Source organism: Chlamydomonas reinhardtii, chromosome 3, assembly GCF_000002595.2.
Source record: "Chlamydomonas reinhardtii strain CC-503 cw92 mt+ chromosome 3, whole genome shotgun sequence".
In the NCBI taxonomy this organism is placed as follows: Eukaryota; Viridiplantae; Chlorophyta; class Chlorophyceae; order Chlamydomonadales; family Chlamydomonadaceae; genus Chlamydomonas; species Chlamydomonas reinhardtii.
In genome coordinates this window covers 548,288-561,492 of record NC_057006.1, presented here as the reverse complement: position 1 = coordinate 561,492, position 13,205 = coordinate 548,288, and the positions used below count along the sequence as shown (strand labels likewise).

At 63.9% G+C, this 13,205-nt stretch overlaps 2 protein-coding genes across 2 annotated transcripts; one reads left to right on the top strand and one right to left on the bottom strand.

Moving 5' to 3' along the window:
- The first annotated feature begins 31 nt into the window (after positions 1-31).
- CHLRE_03g145427v5 (uncharacterized protein) lies at positions 32-2,457 on the top strand. The gene is made up of 5 exons (XM_001695567.2): positions 32-708; positions 903-1,092; positions 1,311-1,384; positions 1,662-1,733; positions 1,899-2,457. The coding sequence occupies exons 1-5, from the start codon at positions 142-144 to the stop codon at positions 1,917-1,919; spliced, it is 924 nt and encodes a 307-aa protein (XP_001695619.2). The 5' UTR covers positions 32-141; the 3' UTR covers positions 1,920-2,457.
- A 346-nt stretch (positions 2,458-2,803) lies between these two features.
- Positions 2,804-13,085, bottom strand: CHLRE_03g145407v5 (uncharacterized protein). Its single transcript, XM_043060418.1, has 15 exons — positions 12,937-13,085; positions 12,629-12,761; positions 12,288-12,474; positions 12,031-12,140; positions 11,625-11,808; positions 11,061-11,162; positions 10,559-10,908; positions 10,167-10,437; positions 9,651-10,019; positions 8,625-9,506; positions 8,371-8,492; positions 8,029-8,233; positions 7,730-7,894; positions 6,901-7,596; positions 2,804-6,739 (listed from the first exon to the last, which is right to left on the bottom strand). Exons 2-15 carry the CDS (start codon positions 12,703-12,705, stop codon positions 4,040-4,042), a joined length of 6,420 nt encoding a protein of 2,139 aa, XP_042925547.1. The 5' UTR covers positions 12,706-12,761; positions 12,937-13,085; the 3' UTR covers positions 2,804-4,039.
- Between the last annotated feature and the right edge of the window lie 120 nt (positions 13,086-13,205).

The following is a 13,205-nucleotide window of genomic DNA, read 5'->3' as shown; positions in this document are numbered from 1 at the left end:
CAAACATTTGTTTAGTGCACAGCCTTAAATGCTTAATAGCGCCTGGTCAAACAAGTCTACACGGGACGGTTCAAGAACCATCAGGCCTACGATATCTCCGCTCGACAGCTAGCACCGGCTGTTGACCGCCACAACCGTCCGATGCATAGCGTGGGGTTGGTTTCGGGGGGCAGGCGCTTGGCGTTTGCAACCAGGAACGGGAATGTGGCAAAGCCCCTTCCTTTCCTGCGCGTCGCACAGCCGCGGGTGGCCACTCCGCCGAGCAAACCGGCGGAGAACAAGGATACACCTGATGATGTGGTAGACGTTGAGGCGACGATAGTCTCACCTGCCCCGGCGTCATTGGCAGCCCCGGCACGCGCACCCGCAGCCCCGGCCCCGGCAGCCCCGGCCACTGCAAGCAGCAGCGCGGGCCCCGCCGAGCCGGCTCCAGAGCTGGATCCAGCTACCTCGGGCTCTGAGGACGATCGCACCTCCAGCGCGGCTGCTTCCACCTCCACTTCCACGTCCAGTGACACCAGCGCCAAACCGGCGACCAGCCACCCGCTTGAGGATTTACCTGAGGAGGTTGAGGAGGACCTGATTGCGTCCAAGGAGCTGGTGGCGGAGATCATGGACGGCTCAGCAATGGGGCGGCGCGGGGAGGGCTGGCTGCTGGCCACCCTGGCGGCGCTCACCATGCTCGTGTTCCCGCCCCTCACGCTCAAGGTGCGCGGTGTGGTGGGATGGTGTGCGGGTAGCGGGCAGTCGTATGCCTGGCATGCCTCTGTCAGTTGGCTGGGTGGCTTGGCGGAGTGTGTCAAAACATGCTCAGGCATGGGCACAAATAGGGAGCCTTCATGCACCGTACTATGCCAGGGCAAGCAATCCATCGCTACTGCACGTACCACCCCACCCCACAGGGCCTGGTGGACTTCCTCGCAACGCTGGCCCTCACGTCCGGGGCCATTTTCATCATCACCGCGCTCTTCACGCTGGGCCGCAACCTCAGCCCGCTGCTGCAGCCGCGCAAGAAGCACTCGCTGGTGGTGTCGGGCATCTACAGCTACGTGCGCCACCCCATGTACGGCGGACTCATGCTGGTCGCAGCCGGTAGGTCGGGCACGGCAATCATGCGGGTGGGCGTGTACGTGGCTGTGTGCCAATCTAGTCTGCTCGGGCACCATGGGGTTGATCTTTATGCTGCAGCTGCCGCGGCGTGTTGTGGCTTCCTTCACTGCGGCTGCATCTGCACATGTGTGCTGTGAGTCCAGGGAAATGTGGTCTTGGTGCTTTGGGGCTCCGCGTGATTGGTTCTGCATGGCGCGCAGGCTTCACCATCCTCACGCGCAACGAGACGCGCCTGGCCATCCTGGCGCTGCTGTGGTACATCATGGAGCGTGTGGTGAGCAGCGCGCAGAGGGGGAACCTTTGGGTGTAACTGTGACATGCTGTGATGTTTCAAAATGCCCTAGGTGGTTACCGTATGAGCAGCAGGGTAATCAGGGCGTATCGGCACATCGCTCCGTGGGCACCCTCAGTTCATGGGCTCATGGCCTCAGGTGGTACCTAGGTTACTGCATAGTCAGGGCGTGTTGGCACATCGGCCACGTTCACAGTGCCACAAGGCAGCCTTTGCATGCAGCAGCAACTCACGCTCAACTTCACATGCACGGCGTCAGGTGGTAACGGAAGAGCGGGCGCTGTCGGAGCGGTATCCCGAGTATGCTGAGTACAAGGCCAAGGTCAAGAAGGTGAGGGGGCCGGGCGGTCTGTAGAGGAATGTGGCTGCAGAATGTGCGGGAGGAGGCTGCAGAATGTGCGGGACGCGGGGACGCCGTGTGTCTGGATGACTTGTGTTTTGAAGGGACGTTGCCGTTACTGAAAACGCTTGCTGCTGCGTGCCTGCCCACCCGCAGTTCCTACCCTTCATCTACTGAGAGAAGAGGAGCATGCGAGTGGAGGAGCTGAGGAGAGTGTGCTATACCGCTATGGTCATGTACGGCTTGTCACGCGCACCATGATTGCGTCGTGCGGGAATGCGGCAGTTATGGTGAGGGCCACTGCTGAGAGCCGCTGCTGTCACGCCTGCCCCGCAGTCAGGGCAGGCGCCCAGGAGCCGTATCACGGTCTGTCAGGGACGGTCCTCTGGCTAGGGTGCTGTTCGGCAGTAGCGCGCACGAGGACAGCACGCATTCCTTAGATGGCATACGTATTAGTATTTGTTAATGCCTATTGCATGTAAATAGGCGGCGGGGAAAATTCGGTTGCATCCTGAACATTAATTGGTGCGTCAAGCCATTGCAAGTGAGGGAGGAACTAAAGCGGTTTACAAGAGCGGTTTGCGTGTGTTTACTTAAGGGAACGGGGCTCATTGGCCCCGTGCAAGTCTCGTTCAGGAGTGGATTGCGGTAGCGTAGGCAGCATTAAAACATATGAGAGTTGGACAGAACCGAGGTACTGTAATCCAGGTGTTTGTGCCGTTGCGCCGCTCTGGGCAGGAGACCTACGGCCACGTCAGAAGCCCCCAGCATGCCCGACATGCGCATACCCTGACCGCTTGGCACATGCGCATACCCTGCAGTGCGTTCCGTAGTCTATACCAGGGTTGCACAGTACTCAGTACGTATTAGTACGTACTAGTACGTACTGAGTACTAGTACGCCTCTCCTGGGTCTCAGTACGCCGCAAAATACGCCAGGGGGGCGGGGGGCGGGGGTGTGGGGGTCGCCGGCGGGTGCTGGTGGCCGGTGGTCGTGCTGTGTCAATGCGTCGGTGGCACAGTGCAGTGGCGAGAGGCAACATAGACGCAACATAAGCAACGTCTTAAGCATAATATGATTCTGTGTGTGTGTAGTTGCTCACAACCAAAAGCCTGATATCATGGCCGATGCGATGCGCGAACCGAGCCTGCCCTATTGGATACGCGCAATGGAGCTCTGGATGGATAAACTTGATGGCAAAACAGTATGCAAAACAGGCTGCGCAGTTGTCACTCCGCTCATTTCTCGACATTTAACAACATGTATGCGTTTCCAACAGCATAGCGAGCTGCAACGACCTCGAGTATGGTCATGTATAGTAGGATACAGGGAAGGATACTAAGGAGGAACACGGAGAGCGAAATTTGCAATGGGACCGGGCATAGGCTGCATGGGACGTACTATTGCACGTACTAACCCTTGCTCGCCGGCGTATTATAAGTGAATTATGGTGTATTGTACTAGAAAGCTGTGTACTGCGTATTAATACACGTATTATAAGAAAATGGCTAGTACAGTGCAACCCTGGTCTATACAGTACTCGCTTGATCGCCCAGCCACATCCTGCATGCGGCACCTTCTCCCATGCTATCCAATGCTAGCACCCATCATCACTCATCAGCACTTGCACCCGTGGGTGTGTTACACCGTGACTTCTTAGGAGCAAGTCCTATATCAGTCATGTGCCATACCGTGCCGTGCCCAGTACTTGATATTGACTCTCCCTCCGCACAGCAATAGGTATTCATGTCTCGCTACCCTGGGCGTGCATGCCCATCGCTGCATTACTTGTGCAGTGCGCTACCCACACGTACCAGCAAGCCATGCAAGCACCCGGCACCGCAAAGAACGCACGCGCGCGAGGGCAGCAAGCAGCGCCCCGGCCCAAACGAACTTTATTTGCAACTCGTCTTGTTCCATTGCTTTCATTCGTTGATTTGTTCGTGATGCCTGCTCCACTGCTTCAAGGTGAACAGTACAATTTCGTTGGACCGCATGACTTGAGAGTGCAAAGTGTCAACGGCTTCATAAAGGACCATCGAAACTAGGCGTTACCGGCAAAGTGCAATCATGCGACACTGACTGCAAAAGGAGACTACTGTGCGGTAAAGGGCAACCGCAAAAAGCATCATGACCAGCTACCTGCTACCTGCAGCCTGCGCGCCCATCTCCTCCCTGTAGCTTCTGTCCTAACTTCTCCAAAACCATGTAGCATTGGTCATCATTAGGCATGGGCTCATAATCATTGGAATACCACACTGGCAATGAACAGGGGTGCCGGTCGCGACGTCAACTGATTAGAGGTGGCCGGGCGCCAGGACGCCGTTGCCCTGCGTGCTCGGGTGGGAGGACGGCGAGAACGTAAGGTCGTCCGGCAGTGCCAGCACCATCTGCTGCGTGGAGGCAGGCGGCCCCCCCGCAGCCGACACCCCCGACACCGACGCACGGCCGCTGGGCGGCGAGGGCGGCGCTCCCCCCGCACCGTACAGCGCCGTGAGCTGCTGCTGCTGGGCTGCCGCAGCGGCTATCTGTGAGTTCCGGTGCGCACGCTCCAGCAGCGCCAGCCCGTTGGCCATGCTCGTCATGCTGCCGCCGCCCGGCACCGAGCCAGGCCGCAGCATAGGCTCGCCGCCGCCACCAGCAGTGCTATTGCGGCCCAGGCCGCCGCCCAGAGGCGCGAACGCCTCGGCACCCGGGGCACCGAAGGCGAAGCTGCCAATGGCGCTGTTGGCAGCCGCGGCTGCAGCGGCCTGGGCGGAGGAGGGCGCGCTGCCCATCGCCGCACCGGGTGTGGGCGGGCTGAGCGCGGTGGTGTGCGCGAAGCGGCAGCGCTCGCCGTCACGACAGAAGCCCTGCAGGAAGAAGCGGCACACGCGGCTACCGCTGGCACCGCCAGCTTGCGGCGCTGCGGCCGCGTTGACGCCGCCGACCAGACTGCCGCGCAGGCTTGAGCCTGGCGCGCCGGCCAGCCCGCTCAGCGCCGGCAGGTGCAGCATCTGCAGCCCACCGCCAAGGTCAGTGGTGCCCGTGACATTGAGACCTGGCTGCTGCTGTTGCTGCTGCCAATCCATGCCGCCACCAGCCCCAGTGACGCCAAGCCCGCCCAGCGCGTCTGCAGAGGCGGTGAAATCCAGTCCCGCGCCCTGGAAGGTGGGCGGCGTCCAGAAGCCGGCGCGGCTGGCCCGGTCCGCGCTGGCCTGGCCCGCCAGTGCCGACGGGGGCATGGCCAGCTGCAGACTGGGCCGCCCTGTGGTGCCGCCACCCGCGGCAGAGCCTGTCATCATGGAGGCGGCTCCTGGCTGCGGCCGCACCTGCATCAGCCCGTGCATGTTTGCCGCGTTCGAGGTGGAGACGGTGGAGCGGTTGGATGGAGACGCCAGTGCGCCCTGCGACAGCAGCGCCAGGCCGTTGGCGTCCACGCCCATGCTGCCCGTGTTCACGGTCAGCCCGCCCATCAGCATGCCGCCAACAGCCCCAGCCGCGGCTGCCTGTTGCTGCTGTTGCAGCTGCTGCTGGTGCCGCGCCAGTACGGCCGCCATCAGCGCAGCCGAGTCGTCCAGGCTTGAATGCAGCGGGGTGCCCTGGGAGCCACCGCCATGATGGCCTATGCCGCCAAAGCCCAGTGCACTGCCCGCACCAGCCGTGGACCAACCGTCGGGGCCGCCTGCCCCGCCGGCGCCAGGCTTGTGAGCCAGCCCGCCGCTGAGAATGGACCCGAACTCCGCGCCCACCATGTTGCTCTGCAGCGACGGGAACAGCCCCGCAGCTCCCGCGGCATTGGACAGCAGCGGGCTGTCCAGGCCCCAGCTGGCGCCGCCCAGGTCCACAAAGCCGAAGCGCGGGGGCTTATTGCTGGCTGCGCCGGCACCAGCGGCAGTGCCGATAGCGCCTGCATCCTGGCCCAGCCCAGCCGCGTCCGCGCCGGTCGCCGCTGAGGTTGCCAAGCCGTTAGAAACGGTGGACAGCGAGACGCCGCCAGCGCCGGGCGCGGCGCCGGCGCTCGGGCCAGCGTTGCCGGAGCCGCCGCCGCTCTGCAGCAGCATGACGTCATCTGCCGACGCGATGGACGACATGATAGAAGACGTGCGCTGGCTGGGCGTCAGTACAGCGTCCGCCACGCCGTCCGTAGTGGCGGCGGCACCGCTGCCGCAGCGCCCGAAGCTGCTGCCGCCGTCCGCCCGGCTTACGCCGCCCGCCGTACCAGCCATACTGACCAGCACACCGCCGCCGCCAGCCACGCCGCCCACCGCCACACTGCCTCTGTCGCTGCTGCCCGAGGTCTCCACGTCCATGTCCAGGTCTAGGGCCTTGATGACGTCGCGGTTCAGTTTGTGCACCACCTCACCCAGGCTGTCCAGCGAGTCGCCGCGCGTATGCACCGCTGCCGCCACGGCCGCCGACATGGAGGCTGTGGACGCTGTCGCAGCCGCAGCGGCTGCAGGGGCTGGAGCCGAAGCGGCTGCAGCCGCCGTCGCAGCTGCTTGTGCGTTGTGGCTGGACTGCTGCTGCTTCTGAGCGCGGCCGTGAGCGGCATTCTCGGCCTTGCCGGAGGCACCAGCCGCAGCAGAAGGCGCGCCTTTGCCACCGCCCGCCCCACGACCGCCGGCCCCGGCGGCCGATGCTGAGCCCTTTGCACCCTTGCCAGCCGCCGCACCCTTGCCCACAGCTGCTGCAGACTTGTCTGATGCTGCAGCTGCAGCCGCAGCACTGGCCTTCTGTTGTGCCGCCTGCTGTGCCTGCTGCTGCGCCTGCTGTTGCTGACGGGTCTTCTCAGCCTTGGCTTTCTCCCGCTTCTCCGCCTGCAGCCGCTCGCGCTCGGCCGCCTCCGCCTTCTCCCGCTTCTGTCGCTCCTGCTCCTGCTTCAGGCGCTCCAGCCGCTCGCGCTCCAGCGCCTCCTTCCTGGCGCGCTCCGCCTCCTGCCGCTCGCGCTCGATGCGCGCCAGCTCCGCCTGGTCCTCAGCCAGTACCTGGCGGGCGCGCTGGACCAGCTCACGCACCTGGCGGAGCAGGGACCACACCGCATACAGACGCACGTGTGAGCTGTTCAATAAGACGCTCCGTGCAAACAAGAGCATCGTGCATAACCCCACGTGACACATCACAGGGTTGTTGAGTCAGATCCGGCTTGTATTCCCCATCACAGGCAACCCCGACTTACCGCTGTCAGGGCAGACTCGTCGACCAGGCCAGCAGGCGCGGGCGATGGGCCTGCTGCTGCGGCGCCGCCGCTACCGCTGGCCTCACCAGCCGCCGAGCTTGCACTGCTGCTGCCGCCGCTGCTGCGCTTGCCCCGGCCACCTTTGCCGCCCGCCGAGCCATTCGCCTGCTTGCTGGCGGGTGCCGTGTCGCCGTTAGCCTCAGCCTTGCCGCTACCAACGATGCCCTCTGCCTTATCCAGCGCCTCCCGCAGCACGCTGATGCGGTGTGCCATGGCCCAGTCTGAGTGCGGCTTCAGCGCCGCCTCCAGTGCCTCCCGGGCCACCTCCGCCTCCAGCCGCGCCAGCGCCTGCCGCGCCGCTTCCGGCAGCGGCCCCGCCGTCACGCCGCCCGCCTCCGCCGCCTCCAGCCGCGACTTGATGGCGGCGTGACGCTCCGCCGCGCCGCCGTCCACGGCCGTGCCGCCCAGGGCCGCCTCCAGAGTCTGCATCAACTTCAGCACGCGCTTGGCGTTCTGCACCTTGACCCCCGAGGCGGCGGCCTCCTGGATGGCCTTGGCCAGCACGGCCGGGCTGGCGCCCTCGCGCAGCAGCCGCGCCAGCTTGGCGTCGCTGACAGTCATGCTGCGCCACTGTTCCAGCGCCTTGCGCGCCTTGGCTGTATCGCCGCTCAGCAGCTCCTCCCACTTTGTGGCATCCTGTGGGTTTTCATGAAGCGCATGACTTCGCCTTAACGCGATGCATAACGGCCCCGAACCCGGCACGGCTCCTACATCCTAGCGGCTCGCTCTGCACCCCATCCCAGTGCCAAGCGACCCGCCAGGCACGGACCTGTAGCGCCCGCTCCAGCGCCTCAGCGTCCTCGGGTCGCAGCTGGTTCTGCAGGTTGCGCAGCGCCGTCTCAAGGCCGCTGCGCGCCCGCGCAGCCTCCTGCAACTGCGCCCGCAGCTCCAGGCTGGTGCGGTAGGACTCGGGGTCCAGCTCCTCAGCGCCAATCTGTGCGCACGTCACATCGATCGCCATCAGACGAGCCCAGCAAGTTCCTAGCCTAGTCTTGGCTAGCTATCTCCTTGCCGCTATAGCTTCAGGCCCGACTTTTCCTGATGGAGGGCCAAGCCGCCCAGCCCCACCTTCTTGGCGTTGTAGATGGCGGCCTCCAGGCGAGCCAGGTCCGCCAGGCTGCGGTAGCTGGCCGCGGCCTTGGACAGCGCCTCAGCCGCCCGCTCCGTGTCCAACCGCCGGCGCGCAGACGCCACCAGAGGCCCCAGCACGTCGCTGGCGCCCGGCACCGGCGGGCCGCCCAGACCGCTCAGGCTGCTCAGCGCGCTCTCCGCCCTGCAGGTGCAAACGTATGACGAGGTTACCGCGCCTACCGTTGCTGCCTACCGCAGCACTGCTCTACACTGCATACAGCCCAGCTGCTAGGCTCATGCGCTCGGCACACTTGTCCCTGCTGTGGCAACACAACGCACTTGTTCAGCGCCTGCTTGAGCTGTGCCGGTCCCGACGGCCGCCGCGACATGACCAGCTCCAGCTGCCGGGACGCCTCTGCTGCCGCAGCCACCGCAGCCATCTCCTTGTGCAGGCGCTTGGCCTGCGCGGGTAAGTAAACCCGACGTCAAGTCTGCGAATGCCCGGAACAAGCAACATGGCTTTCCCCCCTGCGCGCCCGCGCTGAAGGTTCAACCTCTACGCCCTTATCTCCGCCCAGCCGCTATCACCGCACCTTGGTGACGCTGACGTTGGCATCCTTGGCCTCATTCATGGCCGTCTCCAGCTGCTTCATGCGCCGGTCCCACTCCACCAGGTCCGGAGCCGAAGCCGCCGCGGCTGCAGCAGCATCCGAGCCCGCCCCAGGCCCCGCGCCGCCCTCCGCACCGGTGGAGAAGCTGAGTGGCTGCGCAAGCGTGTAGCCCCGCACCTCCTCCACCGCCCCCTCCAGCTTCTCCACCGCGCTGGCGCGCTGGGTCCATTTGCTGCGCAGCTCCAGCGCCGCATCCACCTCCGGTCCCAGCCGCGTCCGGTACGGCTCCGCCGCCCGGAGCGCGTCGCTCAATGCCGCCACCGCATCCGCGGTGCCGCTGCCGCCCGCCCCGGCGCCGCCCGGCGCCGCGCCGCCCCCGCCTGCCTTGCCTCCCACTAGCTCCCGTAGCCGCGCCGCCGCAGCCAATTCGGCGCTGGCGTTCGCCACAACGCTGCGCACAATGTGTGCCAGCAGCGGGCTGGGCAGACCCGCCAGCGTCAACGCGTGCTCCAGCCCCGCCACCACCTCGGCGTTGACTGGCCGCGCCAGTAGCGGCAGCCCCTCCTCCGTGTAGCTCACGGCGCCCAGCACCACCTCCTGCAGCGTCTTGGTGGGCGGCAGCGACTGGCCGTGCAGCGCCTCCGCCAGGTACAGATCGCTGTCGGCCGTCTTGGCCCACAGCTGCAGCGCCGACACGTGGCGCGGATCCAGCACGCCCGCGCCCTGCGTCAGGCCCGCCTTCTCCAGCCGGTCCCACTCCCGCAGGCACTGCTCCGCGCGCCACACCAGCGAGCGCGTGGGCGACGCCTGTGCCTCCGTCTCTAGTAGTAGGCAGATGTGCACGTACACCACGCGCGCCAGCGCCTGTGATAGCGGTCATCGGATGACTCGGTGATGACATGGTGGGATCCCAACGTGAGCTTTCTATCAACCCCAACGCGTTGTGTTCCCGGCCCAAGTGCGGCGCCCTGCTCCCTGCCCAGCCGCCCCCGCCAGGCCACGGCACACCTGCCCCACGGCTCGCCAGCGGTCAGCATGCGTCTGCTTGACGCGGTCCACCTTGCCGAAGAGCCGCGTGGCCTGTATGTGCGCCATGCGCACCGCCTGGATGGCCAGCGCGGCGCAGCCCGGGCAGGTGCAGCCGCGGAACTTGAGCAGCACGCTCTCCGCCCAGCACGAGTACAGGTCCGCCTGCTCATCCTCTAGCACGTGCGTCTCGCGGCTCTCTGCGCCGCCCGCCTGCACAAGCTCCGCAAACACCTGCGGCACCGTGTCACCGTGAAGATCCAGGGACTGCAGTGCGTGCACGGAGCGCACAAAGCACTTGAACGCCTTCTCCGAGGCCAGCTCCTCGCCCGTACTTGAGGTGCCGCTCTCCTGCGGACGGCGCGGGTAAGCAGGTGGCCGTAAGTTAGGGAGCACGCGGCGCCGTACAGCAGTCGTGCTACTTTATTTGAAATCTCTGAGCGCATCACGTGCCAGCTAAAGTGTAGTTCGTACTGGACACACTGGGCATGCCCGCACCTGCAAGTGGAAGTTGATGTCGTGTATTTGGTTGATTTGGGGCGGCGGCGGCAGCGGCGACTTGGTCGGGTCGGTGAAGCGCATTTGCGTGATGTCGGGCGGGCCTTTCTGGAAGGCCGCCGACTCCAGACATTCACGCTTTGCCTGCTCTAGGTGTTTGTGGCCCGTCTCCGCCTCCGACCGCATGCGCGTAACTAATGCGTGGGCGCGAGCTCGTGCCGCTGCCACTTTCTGCTGCCGGCGTGTGTCGATGTGGCGCTCCACCGTCGGCCTGTGACGTGGGATGCAACAAAGGAAGCATTCAATCCATACACAACTATTACAATGCTTTCTATGTGGCACACGGTAAGTTTCTATGCATTACCCATGGCCGACTCATGTCACGGTCACACCTGCTGATGCTGTTGTAGCAGCCGGCGTAGCCCAGCAGGCACAGCAGACAGAACACCATCAGCTTGACCCAGCTGAACAGCCCCACGCCGAAGCTGAAGAAGCAGCGCCGTGCAATGAGGCTGCGCGCCAGGCGGCTGCGGCACTCCCACACCTCCTGGTCGTGCGGACCCATGCAGCGGCACTTGCGGACCGCGGCGCCAGTGCTGCTGCCGCCCGCGCTGCCCTCAGCGGCAGCGGCGGTGCTGGCGCCCGCCGAGCGGTCGCCGCACATGGGCACAAGCTCGATGGGCAGCTCGCCCGCAGCCGTCATCAGCGTGGGGTCCGCGCCGCAGTACAGAAGGTGGTCCACCTGCTTCGGCCAAGTCGGTTTTGCGTCAGGAAAGCGCCTACAAGACAAGTCAGGAAAGCGGCTACAGGACAAGTCAAGTTTGCTACGGCAAGGCTGCACCGGCTAAACTTGCACGAGGGCTCGAGGGGCGCGCTCTACCGCTGCGCCCTCACCTGCGCCGGGTTTCCGCGCAGCGCAGCGCAGTGCAGCGGGGTAGCCCCGTCCAGCACGGCCGCCACGGTCTCCCGCACCACCACAGGCGCCGACTTGTCCTCCTGTAAACACAGCAGGGTAAGCATAAGAGTCTGCACTCCTGCCTGTAAACACAGCACGATTGGCTCCTCAGGTTACGCGCCAGCCGCTCTCCCCTCCCCCCCCCCTCCCCTCCCCTCCCCCCCCCCCCCCCGCATTGCTGAGCGATTAGGTGAGTTCGCGGGGTCCCGGTTTCGCGCCGCAGCAGCTAAGCTAGCCACCTCGACGCATGCACTCAGCTTCTTTACCAACGAGCCTTACTTATCACCACTACTACTCCAGACTACTTGCTTTCAATAGGAACTTAGTTTTTAGCGTTAGCCGCCACGGAAACACGGGGGAGCCAGCAGCCTGCCGCTGGCGAAACAACGGTATGGAATGCGTCGCGTGTGCCCGCTGTACCTCTGGACGTCGGCACTTCACTTCATATTTGATACACACCATCCCATGGATGGCTATCCCCCCCCCCCCCCCGAGCCGCGCACCGGCTGAAGCGGGTTCACAGGCGTGAGCTGCAGCATAGGCGGCACGCTGTCCAGGTGCTTCTCCTTATACAGGAAGTCGAGCACACTGCCCATCAGCGCCGGCTCGATGCGCGTGTTGACCAGCTTGCGTCGCTCCTCGTCCGTCACTTGCAGGTTGGATACCAGCTTGTCAATGGAGTCCGACCTGCCCGGACCACATAGCGTCCGCACAGCCCCACGGTGAACAACTAGCATCAGAGCACCATACTCGTCAGGCGGCGCAATAACCGGGGGCGGCAGATACATGACAACCTTGCATAGTTGCAGCCGTGCCAACCCTGCAGTGCCTCATCCCGCTGGCTAGGTTCACGCGGCGCGGCGGCCCGACTGGCGTCAGTGTGCTGTTCCCCAGCCCCGGCCCACTCACTTGGGGTACAGCTGCGACAGCTTCCGCCACGGCACGCACAGAAGGAATTCCAAGAACCCCGGCGGTGCGTTCATTAGCGCTGAAACCGCCAGCGCCGCGCTCGCCACGGCCTGCGCAGATCATTTCATTGTAACTAACTCTTGCTGCGCGACAGACCAGGCCGCAGTGCTGGTAACGTGCTGCTAGCATGCAACAGCTCAGTTTTGATGTTGCAACTGTTATCATGCGACCATTCCGACCTGCTCTGAACAACTCACTCGACATCTGTCTGCGTCCAGCTCCTGTAGCGGGTCCTCGCAGCGCGGGAGCATCACGTTCAGGGCTGCTGGTAAGAAGTCATATAGGATGCCCTCCGTCAGCTCCTTTACGCGCCGGTCCTCGCTGTCCAACGTCGCAGACAGCGTTTGCGACTTGTCCAGCCGCTCCATTCGGGACTTCCGACTCCTGTACAATTCAAATAGCCTATGTTACACATCGGAAAGGCATACAAGCAGCGGCCAACCTGTAGGACAACCCCTGTAGTCTGAACTGGACCTTGCTGCCCCTAGATGCGCGCCCTCACACGTCAAACAGACGGTCCCCGACCGCCAAACCTCACCCGTAAGTCCCATCTGCATTGCTGGGGCTTGCTGTGCCGCAAGCCCCGTTCCCGGGAGGCACTCCCGACGACTCCATTCTAAACGAGGGGGCTAGCCCCCGTCAGCCATGTGCATCCACTTCAGCATACGTCCCTACGATCCAAATTAGTTGAGTTTATAGGTCAGGGGTCAAGAGGTATTGAAAGCGATCATTTGCTGTCAAGAGACCCGTTGCCCGATGGCATGCGATGAGAAGAAACGTCGTTAGACGATAGATGAGTTTACTGCGTCAGCTTCGTGTAGACGTGCTGGCTGGGTCAGCACACACCTGTTCTGACTTATGCTCAACCCACGCAAGCGAGTAATGCCGTGTATATGTACGTATAAGCCTTCAGAATCAATAAACAGTGGAGCTTCAAGCGTCTGTTCCGGCGCGGCGCCGAGGAATTGGCTTGGCCTGAGTTTTATCCCTAAAACGGTAATATGTACAGTGTTGGCTATCTATAACATACATAACTATCAGTGTAGAGAGAGCTGTGGGCCTCGGAACTCCGAACTCGCGGGGCGATGGGGGCAAGGCACGATGGCAAATGTCCT